At 34.4% G+C, this 15,449-nt stretch overlaps 2 protein-coding genes across 6 annotated transcripts in view; one reads left to right on the top strand and one right to left on the bottom strand.

The window, feature by feature from the left end:
* Nucleotides 1-15,449, top strand: part of NT5C2 (5'-nucleotidase, cytosolic II) — a 64,678-nt gene that overhangs the window by 45,647 nt on the left and 3,582 nt on the right. For 2 of the 3 annotated variants that reach the window (XM_037495666.2, XM_037495667.2), the window contains 10 exons: nt 3,251-3,368; nt 4,459-4,554; nt 8,402-8,493; nt 8,630-8,687; nt 9,702-9,795; nt 10,406-10,459; nt 12,277-12,360; nt 13,444-13,485; nt 14,559-14,666; nt 14,932-14,998. In XM_037495666.2, coding sequence (XP_037351563.1) covers nt 3,251-3,368; nt 4,459-4,554; nt 8,402-8,493; nt 8,630-8,687; nt 9,702-9,795; nt 10,406-10,459; nt 12,277-12,360; nt 13,444-13,485; nt 14,559-14,666; nt 14,932-14,998 — 813 coding nt within the window. Of the gene's footprint in view, nt 1-3,250; nt 3,369-4,458; nt 4,555-4,885; nt 4,910-8,401; nt 8,494-8,629; nt 8,688-9,701; nt 9,796-10,405; nt 10,460-12,276; nt 12,361-13,443; nt 13,486-14,558; nt 14,667-14,931; nt 14,999-15,449 lie in introns of all 3 variants that reach the window. The other variant, XM_037495665.2, reaches the window with a different exon arrangement.
* The window catches only part of CNNM2 (cyclin and CBS domain divalent metal cation transport mediator 2), a 145,111-nt gene continuing 142,028 nt past the window's right edge, over nt 12,367-15,449 (bottom strand). Inside the window, exons 6-7 of one of the 3 annotated variants that reach the window (XR_008549869.1) lie at nt 15,138-15,300; nt 12,367-14,733 (exon numbers count right to left, since the gene is read on the bottom strand). Coding sequence is in view for 1 of the 3 variants with exons in the window: in XM_054690159.1 (XP_054546134.1) it covers nt 15,239-15,300 (62 nt within the window). In the remaining 2 variants the exon portion in view is untranslated. Of the gene's footprint in view, nt 15,301-15,449 lie in introns of all 3 variants that reach the window. The other 2 variants (XR_008549870.1, XM_054690159.1) reach the window with 2 other exon arrangements.

Below are 15,449 nucleotides of genomic sequence, written 5' to 3' on the forward strand. Positions count from 1 at the left end.
GGGTAAATTAGGATAGACCTGAGGGCTTTCTCAAAGAAGGGATAAGCAGTGAATGTGTGAAATTGTTTATTCTGAAGCTGTTGGCAGTGTTTTGGAAAGTCAGTACAAACTGAGCTTGAAGCTATGCATCATTTACTTGCCAGTTTTGCAAAGTGAAATTACAACCTTTGCAGCTGTGGAGCTCTACAGTCTAGGTGGTATATATGCTTTGCCACAGATGCCAAGGCTGACTTTGAAGGACCTGGTTGATTAAAAAAGGAATTTTGCTCTGTGTGTGTGTGTGTATTTTTAAAGGAATGGTAGTACTTAGTAGGCATTAGGAACTTCTGCCATTGGGTCAGAAAAAAATTGTGATTATTCCCAAGAGAAACTTGGAATTAAAGCATCTAAACTTGCATTCTCTGTAGCTGCAATTCTGCTTCTCCAGTGCTGGTTGTACTCTATAAATTCTGTAGCAGATGATTTAATGACCTGGGAGTTTGTGTTACTGAAATGATTATCCGGGACACTTGTGAGAAAATGTCAATAGCTTGTAGGTCTTGTTGATTAATAAGAGTTTAATGAAATAGTGTTGTCAAAGTGGAACTTGGACTCTCTTTACTAAATCCATTCCCACCTCTGACTAGAGCAGTTTATTTTAGACTAGATGAAAGAAATTGGAGGGAGAGAAGTGTGTTTCACCACCAAGCTTAAGTTTGATGGCCTCCGTAATCTAGAAATTAATTTTTAACAGTGGTAGAAAACCTTGCCATAGAGAACTTTGGATGAGGCTCATGGCGATAGGAATTCTGGCTTTAGCTGATGTTTGTATTTGCTACTTAACTTCAAGTCAGCAAATGGGGGAAAATACCTTAAGTCTTTTGGAAGTCACCTAAACTGATTGAGAGCAAGGAAATTTAAAGTATTTCTGCAGGTGGAATTTCTAGAAAGTCACCTTAGTTGAATACTTAGCACATTCTGCCATGGAGTAAACACAGTGTGGCAAGTGTATGGTGTTTTATTTTCTGTTACTCTAGGTTTGTGTTGGCAAAACAGGAATTTGCAATCTCCCCCAACATATTTTTTTCACTAATAGTTTTGAATATATTGAATTGGGGTTTAATCCAAATTGTCTCTCAGACATAGGTTTTTAATCACCCTTTACCCAATTACTCTATAATTGTTTAATTCACTAATTAGGGAAAATTGCTGATATAGGGGATGAGTCTAGGTAGGGGCAACTAAGGTTTGGTTTTTGTCTCCCATTCTTAAAACAGCAAATTATTCTTCTGAAAAATTAATAATTAAAAACATCTTATATGGGACAATTCCTATAAGAATGAATGCCAGTGAATTTATTTAAATTACTTAATTTTTTGTTTTATTAAATATTGCTTTGAAATAAGTGGGACTTTGTTAGGATTGAGAAGCAATTTTTGTTTTATGGAAATTTATTAAAATGAGATTTACTTTTTATTGGAATGGAAGCATGGGGTGGGGTGAGAGATGTCAATTTGAATTCTTTTGCGGATATAAAATAACATTAGTAGATATCATGCTTTCCTGGTTTTATGATAATACACCAGCTCTTAATGTTTATAAATATAGAGCACTTCCTTTGCCATAGTGTATATCATTTAGATTTTAAAATTTCACAAGAATTTAAAAAAGTGTTATCAGGGAGAGGGGGTGAAGATGGGGCTAAAATTGAGTGAAGGAAAAAAATACAGCTAATTTTGAAAATTATTAGCTAGGGTTAGCATTAACATTAAATTGATATTAACCGTACAGCAACAAAAGAAATGACAGCTTTTGGCATCATTCTGATGAAATGAGACTCAGACATCTCCTAAAGAATCTTAAATATTTCACTCTTGTTTTTTAAATATGACAAATGTTTATTAAAACGATTTTGAAAATGCAACTTTTTAAAATTTTCAGTTTAATTAAAAAGAATAGATACATTAATATGTTACAGGTACATAAGAAAACAGAAGAAGGTACATGAAAGTCTCCCCTGTCTCTTAGCTACTCAGTTCTTTTCTGTTGGTGGCAACCAGTATTACTGGTTTATTTTATGTATTTCCAGAAATATTCTAAAAGATTGCTTCTGGAAAGGGAAAGTTGAATTACACTCATTAACATATCAGCCCTAACTTGGATAGGTAGACTAACTGCAAAGAAACAATTTGAGCCAAAGGCTCTTGTTAATTGTAAATAGAAGAGCAGTAATAATAATTGTTGTATTATTATGAGACTATAATAATAGAGTGGATATTTTGGGGCCTCGTTTGGCATTTAGCAAGATTTTAGGTCTTTTTATTTTTAATATGGCTTGCTTACATCTGGACACTGATGGAAGGATGCTAACGTAATATTTAATTTGGAAGAAACCTATTTAATGGAACAACATTTTCTTTATGGTGAACTGCAATAATTTTAAAGGGTTTTTTAATCATAGAAAATTTCAGATATATATATAGTAGTAGAGAAAACATCCCGTATTCCAAAACCCATTTTATTTTACCTGTAACAAACTCAGTATGCTACTTTGGGAGTTAAGGAGATTTTATTATACATATACTACACATACCCATCCTTCTATAATAACACCTAATAAAATGAGTCATAATTCTTTAATATCTAATTCCCAGTTAACATCCAGATTTCCTTAATTGTGTCAGGCATGTCTTTTTATGGTTGATTTTGCAGTAATAACTTGTACAATATTGATGGTTATAATATTATTAGAATTGATAAGAAAACAGCTTAATCCTGGCAAGTGGAATTATTCTTGTTGGAGAGTGAATATAAAGCAACTAAAAATTCCAAAAATAGACTAGTTTTTTTTAACAGCTCTCATTTTGAAGTATTCCTACCCAAGTTACACACATCAGTGAAGCTTTCAACATGTATTGACCTCTCTCATGGTTAATATCACAGTTGTTGCATATTAGTTTTAGATTACAATAATGAAACCTCAAAGGGGGCTGGGGGAGAATGGTTGCATTAGGCTTCCGAAGAATGAACTATTCTGAAATGCCTCATAATTCATCTTGTCACTGCTGCTCCTGCTATATAATACCACCTATTTTCACAGACTAACAATTGAGTTCCGTGATTACTCAGGTCAGTAAGAACATGGAGTTTGAGGGAAAAGAAGAAAAATGTTAGATTTAGGAGGAGAAAGGGATTGGGAGAGTAGAAATTCACTCATGTGCCTTCTGTTTTAATTGGCTGTTGTTCTAATGAAAACTTCCTCTTTGTGCAGTGTACAAGTCCCCGGAGTATGAATCCCTTGGTTTTGAACTTACTGTGGAGAGATTAGTTTCTATTGGCTATCCCCAGGAGCTACTGAGCTTTGCTTATGATTCTACATTCCCTACCAGGTAATTCCCCAAGATTTCTTTGGATTAAGATATCGCCCTCTGTCTCCAAAATTAGTAATTCTAAATTCACCTCTGATCAAATGTAAAAAAAGATAAGTTTTTGTTTGATGTTGATTCTAAAATTGTTTGATGTTGATTCTAAAATTACATAAAAATGAAGTTTTTTTATGTTCTTGAATTGAACTTAGTTTATATTGTTATTGAAGAAGACCCATTAATGGGAAAGAAAAGGGATTATTAAAACTAACAGGCAGTAATTACAGATGCTTCTACCTTTGATTAATGGAGAGCAGTTACATGTTTTGCTCATGTATTTAAGATGGTAATCCAAAGCCTTGGCAGTGGCATCTGAATTTGATAAGATTAAGAAAGATGTTTATTTAATACTTATTTGAGTTACTATCATATATATTACATATACAACATCTAATGGGGGAAACATGAATCATCACTGTTGTCCAAAAAGGACCCTGTTTTAGAATGGAGCCAGCGAGAAGTTATAATTTACACCTTTTTGATTAAGCACATGTTGCTTACAGAAAATGGTGGTGATGCTTTATCTGAACAGAGTAAATATTTTTCAGCTGCTTTGAGATTAATTTTTAAGATTCTATTCACTCAGTTAGGCTCTTAAGTTTATATTGTTTTGGGAAATAATGCAGTTGCCATCATACTTGAAAAGATGAGTTTGGATTTTGGCGATTGAGTTATACTATACAAGACTAGAGAGAAACCTGGCACATGTTATGGATTTGGTTCCAGACCACCACAGTAAAGCAAATATCACAGTGAGCTGAATTACACAGATTTTTTTTTTGTTTTCCAGTGCATATTAAATTTATACTGTTCTATTAAGTGTCAATAATGGCATTATATGTAAAAATCTCCATACATATCTAAATTAAATGTGACACATGAAATGAGCACATGCTTTTGGAAAAGTAGTGCCAATAGACTTTCATTGCAGGTTTGCCATAAACTTTCATTTTATAAAAAATGCAGTATCTCTGAAGTAGGCAATAAAATGAGGTATGCCTATATATTACCTCTGTTACTTTGCATTATTGATAATGTTTTAATTTTTACACAGGGGACTTGTCTTTGACACACTATATGGAAATCTTTTGAAAGTTGATGCCTATGGAAATCTCTTGGTCTGTGCACATGGATTTAACTTCATAAGGGGGTGAGTACAAAGAAACTTTAGCCTCTTTCTAGAGTTTTTATAGTCAAAGAATATAAAGATGACATTGTCTCCCCAGATCTAATATCCTTTACTCTTCCCTCATCACTAAAGATTAATTCCTTTATTTAAGGATACTTAACAATTATTAGGTGTTTAGGACTCAAACTGACCTATATAGTTAGCAGTTAATAATATAACTTTAAGTGACTTCTAATTATGTATCATCCAAAAAGCTAATCTTGAATTTGCCCCTCCCCCTCCCCCCAAAAAACTATAGTGGCTTTGATTTATTTGAAATTCTAAGATTTTTATTTTCTCCTTTTTAATACAGTTCTCAGGTAGCTGCTCAGAAGAGGTATGTACATAAAAGTCATTTGAAAAATTTAAATTATGGCACTGTAAATACTAAAAAGTTTTAACAAATAGTATATTTTTATATTCTAGTGAATAGCTTCAGATATTTGATCATGTGGTTAAAATTTTTGAAAACATGGGATTACAAATGAGGGTGATAACATTTAAAATAAATAAGGATAAGCTTTATTTTCATAATCAGAATATTCCACTATTATTATTAGTGTGGATTTTCCACCCTAGTAATTAAAACAATAAATAAAATTTAGTGTTTATGAATGTTATGTGAAACATCCCAGTTTTTTAAAACTCACAATACAACAAGTTAGCAGTTTCTATATTTGTGGCTTTATAGTTATAATTTTCTCTCCTTTTTACTACCTGGTTTATTGCTGATACTGTATTAGGGTCAGAGCAACTCCTAAAACCAAAATATATGTTAGTCTCTTGTGTAACTTTTTGATGCGGTATTCTCTGTGGCAAAGTAGTAAAAACCACAGTTGATACTGCAGTTATTAAAGAAACAATGTCTTTTTTGGTAAATTCCCTTTTATGATAAGAGGCACAAACTGAAACTTTACCAGGAATCCTTTTAAGTGTTAGATCACAGCAGTGCCCTATTTGGAGTTGAAGCGTCCGATACAAACTCTTCCGTTGGTATTACATAGGCTTCAAGATGCCCAGGTATATATAGTGAGAATAGTGTGAACTAAATACCGTAGCACATCTGGCAGGCCAGTGGTTGGTTATATATGTACCTTTCATTTATTATTCTCTAATGAGGTGCTTGTTCAAAATCTGTGAATATCAGGAGGCGGGATTTAGATCATGAAGTGATTGCAGATACTAGTATTCTAACCTATTTCATATGTGGCTATTGTCACTATAATTCTAAATTACATATAGAGACAAGTATATTGTCGCTATAATTTAGAATCCCGATGAAGGTGAACCCAGATTCTATTTTATTAATAACTGAAAAGGGTTTTTATGTTTGGGGGGCAGTGGGAGTCAGAAAAGAATTGATGAGTAAATGCAGAATTATTCAAACTATTTCTTAGTAGCTTTTAAATATTACTACTAATAATATTAGTAGTAATTAATAATTCAGATTTATTAGTAAATAAAGCCTTTAGAGTCAGAAGTAAAAAGCCATGGAGAAAGAGACTGAGGATGGAGGGAAAGGGAGAAAGATAGTTATGGAAGTATAGTTAGGGACAAAGCGAGGAGGGAAGTTAGAGCTTTATCAGGTATCACCTTACATGCCTTGCCAATGAATTGAGACATTTTTTGGACAATTGCAAAGACTTTTCAAAGTTTTAGAATAGGTAATATGAGTTCAGATGTCTGTTCTATAAGTCACAAAAAGTTAGTATAATCCATACTATCATAACAGTATTTGTCCTAACTTCAAGTCTAGCACTCTTTTATGTTATATTACCTCCCCCTGAATTATGCTAGTGTGATCTGATACAGTTTAAACAAGATAAACTTGATTTTTATATTTATAAATTAGTTTGGGTTCTAATTACCTAATGTTAAGTATCCTTATGTAAAGGAATTGCTCTTTAATAATGAAGGGAATAGGAAAATGTATTATCAGTATAATCTGAGGGCACAGTGCCATCTTAATAAACCTGAGGAAAGCTGTATTACTATTCCCTTTCACCTTAATTTTCAGTATAGAAAATCTTACAAAACTAGATCAACTGTTCTACAGTTTTTCTTCATCAAGAACTCTTATTTCAGAAGGATGACTAAGAACGGGAGCTAAGTGATTTTATATTCCTCAGAGTTTACACCATTTGCATTTAACAAACTCAAGCAGGAATTTATTCAGATTATCAATACTTCAAATATGAACTTTAAATTTGCTGTTCTTTAATTAGCTCAGTTAATCTCTGTATGTTTACACCTGTGAGGGGGTAGGAGGAAGCAAATATTGTTTAAAAATCAATAATAATGTAAAAAATAAAAAATAATAATATAAAAAATCTGTTTGCATGAGAATTACGCATTTTTATATTTTAGTTTTCCTCCCTTTTGATTTCTCTGCAACATTTTTATTAATATATTCCCTTCTTAAAGTGTTTCATTTTACTCTGCAAGGTTTTTATGCATCTCTTAACAACGTATGTCCATTTCCCTATCTTCTTTTAACCCCTAAATGATCTTGATGATGCTACTCTCTGTCTTCCTTCTCTGCTTTCATCTGGTCAGATGGTCTTTATGACTTCATCTTTTACCTGTGTGTAGATGATCCAAATAATCCCTCAAGTCTGAATCTGTTTTTAAGTTCTTGATCTTTGTTTCTAATTGCCTACAGAAATCTGCTTACCTTAAGCTTACTGTATCCAAAGTAAAACTCTTCTTACATATACTTAAACAGTTTTCATATTTCTGTTAATGGTACCACCACCCTTTCAGAGGCACCTTAGTGTGAGTATCATCACTTTTGACTTTGTTGTATCCCATCTGCCACATCCAGTTGTCTGGTCCTGTTCATTTTACCTTGGCAAATTCTTGAATACATTCTTCCCATTCATTTCCATTGCCACTGCTCTAGGACAGGCCCCTACTGCTTGTATCGGAATTACTACAATAAGCATCTGATTTCCCAGTCCTTGTCTCTGTCATTTAGCTTTAAAGCTAAATTTTTATTTAGCTCAAAATTTTGTTAGCTGGGCAATTGTGAGGTTGCTTAGCTGCTCTAGAATGACCTTGCTCTCATGTCTGGCAATTAACAGCCTGCTGGCTGGGACACCTTATTTTGCATGTGGCCTTTTATCCTGGAGCAGGTTATGTCACTCTCATTCATATGTATTCTCATTCACAAGTGCAGCAAGAGTAGACAAGCCTTGGGACACCAAGTGTTTTCCAAGCCTCTGCTTAGATCCCGTTTGTTACTGTTCAAACCTTACTCAAGGATGGAGAAATACACTGCAATTCCTAATTGGAGAAACTACAAAGTGACATTACAAAAGGGAGAGGACAAATTTTGCAATATATCTTTTTGTATATCTGTCTCCATTTTATCCTGTTTCTAAAACTGCTACTCATTTACTGTTTTTACAGTTCAGCTCTGATGCTTTTATCCCTCTGCTGCACTCTGATGGTCTGTCTAGCCTGTAAGGACCAACTCATATGCCACCACTTTCATGAATTCTTCCTAGATTTTCCTCTCCTCACTCTTACAGTCACTTCTCTCCTTTCCTTAAGTTGAAATGTTCTCCCATTCCTGTTTTCTCATAGCTCTTGTATTTATGATTTTTTCTCCTTGTTGTAATTGTCTGTGAATGTGACTCATCTCCCTTACCCTACTGAGAACTTTTTAAGAATTGGAACCTGAACTTGTTCACCCTTCATATTAGCTACCCATGTGTAATATTTGGAGCCCTGCCTTGCACGAGGTCACCAGAATACCCAGATGGATTTTTTTTTGAATGATGACTATTTCTTACACTTATTAAATGTTAAAAATATTTTCTTTCAGACCAGAAACTAGAGAGCAGTATCCAAATAAATTTATCCAACGAGATGACACTGAAAGATTTTACATTCTGAACACACTTTTCAACCTACCAGGTAGACTCATTCTATGCTTATATATACTGATGCTTTCCCTTCTTTCCATGATCATTTGTCTTTACTCAAGGGAGATAATGAAGTAAGTTTAGTTATCTTACTTATGGCTTATGAATACCTATTTTTCATTTTTCAGAGACCTACCTGTTGGCCTGCCTAGTAGATTTTTTTACTAATTGTCGCAGATATACCAGGTATGTATATATACTATAATGTTTTTTTCAATTGATTTTTTAAATTAATGTACAGGGTTTTAGAGAACTGGCCATTGTAGGTCTTTTCTGCTTTTCTGAAGTGAATTTAGTGCTAGTGAGAGATGCCACATTGCCAGCCTGAGAGATGGGACAGCACCAGCAGCTCCATGCAGGCTCTCACCTCCCACTCGGCCCCTCTCCTTGCCAGTGTGCTGCAGCCATGTTTGGAAGGGACCACTTCTGATTGGCTTCTACTGGGAATGAAGACGGCCAGCAGAGGTGCTAATTGTGACAACTGAGTGGGAGGTTTGTGTGATGATTATCTGTCCAAGCAGAATTACACTAAAACCCCCCAACTCATTTCACAGCAGCTACCCAGGAGCCAGTCAGGGATGGTAATTTAGTTTCATTCCCAGGCCCAAGAAGATTTGATTGAAAAGTAAATACTGTTTATCCTCCCTGAAGTCTTAAACAAGTTATCCTCTATTTTTTAGGAGGACTTGTATAACCAACTCTGAAAGTTCAACCATATGTGCCAGAGTTTTCTGATGTCTTATCCTCTTTAGGCCCTATGCACTTCAAAGCACTAAATTTGATGAGGCACCGAGTCACTAAGCTGAATAGAAAATAGGCAGTAACTTTGTACCCAGAGACGATAACACAAAAGTCAGGGTGGAGAGAACCTAAATTACCAATTTTAAGCTTATTTCTTTGACGGGAACTTGTTTCTTAAATGATGAATAAAAGAACCTGATATTGAACTGGCTTTTTAAAGCTTCCATTCAGTATTTCTTCTATCACTTTGTATTTCTTCACAATTACTCTATTCAGTTGAACACTGTAGTCATCTCTGGTGGTCAGAATGGATTTTCATTAGGGAGTACTTATTTCCTAATTAGCTATAGCCTTTATCCATGTGATAATGGAACCTTTGGGTCCCTTGGGCAATTTTTGATGCTCATTTTATTTACTCTTATTTGAATTCCCTGTCATGTTCTTTTCATCTTTCTATAGCTGTGAAACAGGATTTAAAGATGGGGACCTCTTCATGTCTTACCGAAGTATGTTCCAGGATGTCAGAGATGCTGTTGACTGGGTTCATTACAAGGTACCTATGTAGGAGCTGCCATTTTACTTGCTTACTCTCTGGCATGTGTTTTACGGTCTGACATTAGTTTCCTGAGTACAAATAGAGCAGAATTTTTCCTTTGTTAAAAAATTTTTTTTTTGCCTCCTACGGATAGCTCTCTAGAATATTTATGTTCTTGTTTTGACTGTCCTGCTCTCAGAGGTAATGCTGATCTCAGTGGTGGTGCTTGCTTTTAGATCTTATTTCACTTTGCATTTCTTTGCAGACTTACTTTCAGTATTGATTATACTTACATATCGTTTGAGGATCATTATATTCCATTTGTTTTCTTCCAAATACCTTACATTTGACTAATAATAATTTATTTACATTTACTGTAAAATGTACTGAATAAAGTATGGAATGCCTTTTTGATTTATATATTAAAATAGTTTTATATATTGGATACATTTTGGAGCCAAGAGTTGCAACAAATCATACCTGCTACTTTATTCTGACCTTTTCTAGTTTATCTACTATTTTGGTAAACACTTAAGAAATACATTTGGGTTGATGGTACACAAAATTTTTCTTATAAACTATTAACTGATTTTGTTCTTTTTCTGTGTCCCCTTTTTTCTTCCTCTAGGGCTCCCTTAAGGAAAAGACAGTTGAAAATCTTGAGAAGTATGTAGTGAAAGATGTAAGTACTAAAGGGGAAAATAGATCTGCATGATAGCTTATTTTGCTCATCAGGGAAATGAATAAGACTATTTGAAATAAATCAAACAAAAAATTTGTCTTGGTATATGTATCAGGTATAATCACCAAGAATTTTCAGTCACAGGTTAGATCTTACTACAATTTTTCTGTTTGTTGATAGGCAAGGCGACCTAGTATTTCATTTGTTTTTTAATCTCTAACTATAATTGCAGCATCTAAGTGTGTACTGGGTGTACACTGTGCTAAATGATTACATGCATTGCCCATTTAATCTTCCATGTAATCCTGAATTAGAAATTGTTACCTCTGCTTTATAGATGATGAAACTGAGGGATACAGGGATTTAATAATGTGTCAAAATTCATACAGCTAATAAAGCCAAGAGGGCCTCCCCAGTGGCGCAGCAGGTTGAGCGCAGTGCTGTGAAGCTGTCTGCAGCCTTTGCAGCGCCGGTTCAATTCTCGGGCGGCCAGGGAGATTCCCACATGGCGAGTAGACCTCTCCTGTCTTACCCACTGCTCCCCTCAGGAGTGTATTTTGGTCCTTCTGCCTGTTATGCTTCCTGCTCTGTCTCTGGTGAATTCTCTCACCCTCCCGCGCCCCTGGCTTGTACCCCAGCGCTTGTATAAATAAATGAAATAAATCTTTAAAAAAAAATTATAGTAAAGCCAAGAGCCATACTTAAATCTTAACCACAGCAGCAGATCATCTCAAAAATGCCCATCTTTGTGATTTATTTAAACTATCTTTAACCTATCAACATGGAATGATGAAACCTTTAAAATTTCTTTAAAATACATTAGTGGAAAACCTAATAAAATTTTAAAAAATTTGTAGTTTAGTTAATAGTATTGTTCCAATGTTAATTTCTTAATTTTGATAATTGTACTGTGGTTATGTAAGAATGTTAAGGGAAGCTACAGTAAGGATATGGGAACCCTCTACTTTTTCCACAAGTTTGCTGTGAGTCTGAAATTATTTCAAAATAACACACACAGCCCAAAGATGAGCTACCCTTCTTCATTTTCCTATAGAGTAAATGTAGTAGAATGCAGTATTTTCTCAAAAGTGCTTGGTAAAGATTTCTCACTGCTTCAGTTTTTGTATGTCCTGTTTCTCTTCTACTCCTACACTCACCCTGTTGTTAAGGACACTCGGGGGTCCAGGAGAATATGAGTGAAGGAACCTGTTTACCATGAGTTTAGGAAAAGGTATTTTTCTTTGTAGTCAGTCACATTAGGGGTTAGAGTTTTCTCATTTATCTGCAGGTGGATCTGGGCATTTCTGGTTCTCATCCCCCACACACATTTCATTTGTGAGGTGCTTTACAAAATGCAAGTACGCACAAGTGAAGTAAATCTCATACTTTCCATACATTTTGTTTAACTTTTTACATTAAACTATATTACATATATTTGTTTAAAATCAGCATCTCCTGATTTCTAATGCATGTAATTCATATACTTTGAGGTTATAAGATATCTTACGTTATTTCTGAGGCAGACAAAGGAGTCAGACATAATAGAAATAGGTTGTTAGTTAGCATATCATGTATCATCATATATGTATAGCTATAAAATGTACCATGTATATTATGTTAATATTTAATTCTTACATAGTGATAATGAGGTCTTTTAGTGCAAAATTTTTAAACCAACCAGCCTAGTTTACCCACCTACCCTTACATGGCTTCCCTTATTTCAGTGGACAGAAAAATCAAGTATATGACTACTCCACAGTGTAAATGAAAATACATTTGTGTTTTAGTATTTTGCTCATTATCATATTACATTTCAGGGAAAACTACCTTTGCTTCTGAGCCGGATGAAGGAAGTAGGAAAAGTATTTCTTGCCACCAACAGTGACTATAAATATACAGATGTAAGTGCTTAATATTCTTATTGGTTTGTATAGAGGAATTTTTTTGGTGTAAAGAACTGTGAAGATGAGGTGAGGATAGTAATTTATTGAGTAGTTTTTCCCCCATTGTTTTGTTGTTTCAGAGTGAAAAAAACAAAGATACATAGGATTAAGGCTATAACATAGTTCTCAAATATTTCAAAATATTTCTTTTGATTCTTTCCCTGATTACAATTGGCTATTTGAAGGCTTTGATTTTGGGGTTTAAAATACTTGAAATAATTGAAATGGCATGTATATTTCTTTGATGCATTATATATATCAACTTGAGAGTCACATCCTTTATTGCACATGCATATATACCTGTGCAATATATATATACACACACACACATATATACACACACATACACATATATATACACACATACACGTATATATATATATGCATTTGGGAGCTAGAGAGCAATGGATGGTGCAAAGATGTTTTGATTTTAATTATCAAAATTTACCTCTTAAAATTTTTTTTGCAATGATTAAAACATGTAGAAAAGTTGATATAATTCCTTAACTCCATCTTACTTTTTGCTAAGACAGTTAATAAATTTGTAGTAGCAGCAAGAAGCTCAGCTCTTCCCCCTCAATACTCTATATAAATTCTTGATTTAGAAATCCAATTATTTGGGAGTGAGCTGTCTTATAAGGCCAGTGGTTCACTGACTTGGTTGATCTAGGAACAGTAATAAGAAGGCCAAGGTATGTGTTATTTCCAAATGAGTCCATGATTTTCTCTATGCCCTGACCTCAGATGCCCCTTACGTCCATCTGTCTAGTATTCTAATGTTCCAGTCCACTAGGAGAACTGGATAGAGATAAATGGATGAGTATACAAAAATATCTCCTAGAAGAAGCCTCTGTTCTCTGAAAATGTTAGGTTTTGTTGGTTATAGTGAATCATTAATTTCTGATGTCCACTGCCATGATTTCATAAACTTTAGAGGAAAAGACATGTCTTATGAAAAAGCTTTCAATTTTTTTAGATGTTGCATGTCTTTTGCAAGTATTATGTGTGAATCTCATGTTGATTTTTTTTCTACCCCTCCAGAAAATTATGACCTACCTGTTTGATTTCCCACATGGCCCCAAGGTACTACTACATGTAACTTATATAGAACATTGCTTTAGTAATAATGAATACATTTAATCATCCTGGAATATTAAGGGTAAGGAATTGGTCAGGAACCATCCAGAAATCTTTACTAACATTAGAAGTAATGTGTGAATTAGTAGAATTGAAAGGCACTAGCAACATGAATACTGGGTAGGCAAAAATAAGAGCTATTGACCAAGAATAATTTTATAACAAGAAATTCTACGCAGAATGTTACATTTGTATGACAATGAAAGGAACTTTTGGTTGAGGAAGGTCTGATTAAAAGAAACAAAGGAGTGTATTCTTGACAACATCTATATTCTCCTGTTAATTCATGCTGAGTTTTATGCCAAAAGAAGAGTTAATCTTGCAGGGTCTTCATTCCTATGGTATGGCTTCACTTAGATTTAAGTGAATATTGTTGCAATTTGTCACATAACTGGGGGATTTGAGTCCTATGCTGCTTTGAATAAATTCAGTAAATTCCAGTTTTCAGATTACTCAAATGTACAGTAAACAGTATTCTTCAGCTTGGCCTTAAAGGCTAATTCTGTGGTTCTATTTCAGGATGGAAATAAATAGTGGGTATAACTTCTACATTAGTGCTGTGATTAGCCTGCAATATGGGTCATAAGACCAGTGTTTACCTCGAGTCATCATTCTGAGAAATAACCAGTAAAATTCCTATTATTCCACGATTATACACTTCAGTTCTGATGATGATGCACCTATTTCTTAATGTCGCTTGAGTATTTGTATCTTTCCTTACACCCACTTAGGCTCTTTTAGCCCATGTCAGAGAACACAATTTCTTTCATATATTAAATTGATGAGATAATACATAGTAGATGAAATGATTTAAAATAGATTAGTTGATTTATATTTTTACCTTGCCTGCTTTGAAAAGAATGTGGCTTCTGAGACACAGTATGATTTTAATAGACTAGTGGGGTCTTCTAATTATACTTTTAGTATTTCAACATTCCTTGCATCTGAGTAAGATTAAATATTAGTGCCTTAATAAGGTAAGGAGGATGTTTTAGCATTTCCTGATTCTTCTTTATCAGCCTGGGAGTTCTCATAGACCTTGGCAGTCCTACTTTGACCTGATCTTGGTGGATGCACGGAAACCACTCTTTTTTGGAGAAGGCACAGTACTGCGTCAAGTGGATACTGTAAGTTGAGAGGATGATCTGTCTGCTAGCACATTGTCCTTCATGTTTCTCCATTCCCATTCCTAGTCTGAGAAACAGGTATTTTTAAGTTATTAGCCATAGCACTTTTGAAATCAATCTAAGATCTTAATTGAGATAGCCAAATAGTTCAAAAGAATAAAATTCTAAAGTGCTATTCATTTGGCTATCAGCCAAGTAGCATTTTGGGTAGCGATTGTAATAGAATATTGATAAGGAATTATAAAGACCTTATCTCTTCACACAGAAAACTGGCAAGCTGAAAATTGGTACCTACACAGGTCCCTTACAGCATGGTATCGTCTACTCAGGAGGTGAGTCACAGACTTCTCTTTATTTAGCATTAAGTCTTTGCACAGACCTCACTGAAAGCTTTGGCATCCTCCCACCTCAATGTTACATCTATTCTTCAGTTTCTTTAGTATACTAAAGATATGTATTTCAGTCACCTACTGATGCAACAGGATTAGTGAGAATGGGTTTGATGCCTAATGAATCTTTATTTCTGAGAGGATCAGTTTTTCTCTGTCCTTTCATCTCCCTGAGGCTTTTTCTCAGCATACTGAATCACGTGGGATGATTCTCAAGAGGTGCTGAAGGGGCTCTTGAGAAGTACCTGTGGGCGTAGATACATAGACTGTTAGAAACAGTTGAACAAAGACCACTTTATGGAAGATCTCTGACGAGAAATGGCATTGTTAATTCACTTAAGTTGAAACATACAGTTTTTGTTCCTCTTGAATTTAGTGATCAAGCACTCTGATC

The sequence above is a fragment of the Talpa occidentalis genome, unplaced genomic scaffold (assembly GCF_014898055.3).
Source record: "Talpa occidentalis isolate TD23 unplaced genomic scaffold, MPIMG_talOcc4v2.1 talOcc4.8, whole genome shotgun sequence".
Taxonomy (NCBI): domain Eukaryota; kingdom Metazoa; phylum Chordata; class Mammalia; order Eulipotyphla; family Talpidae; genus Talpa; species Talpa occidentalis.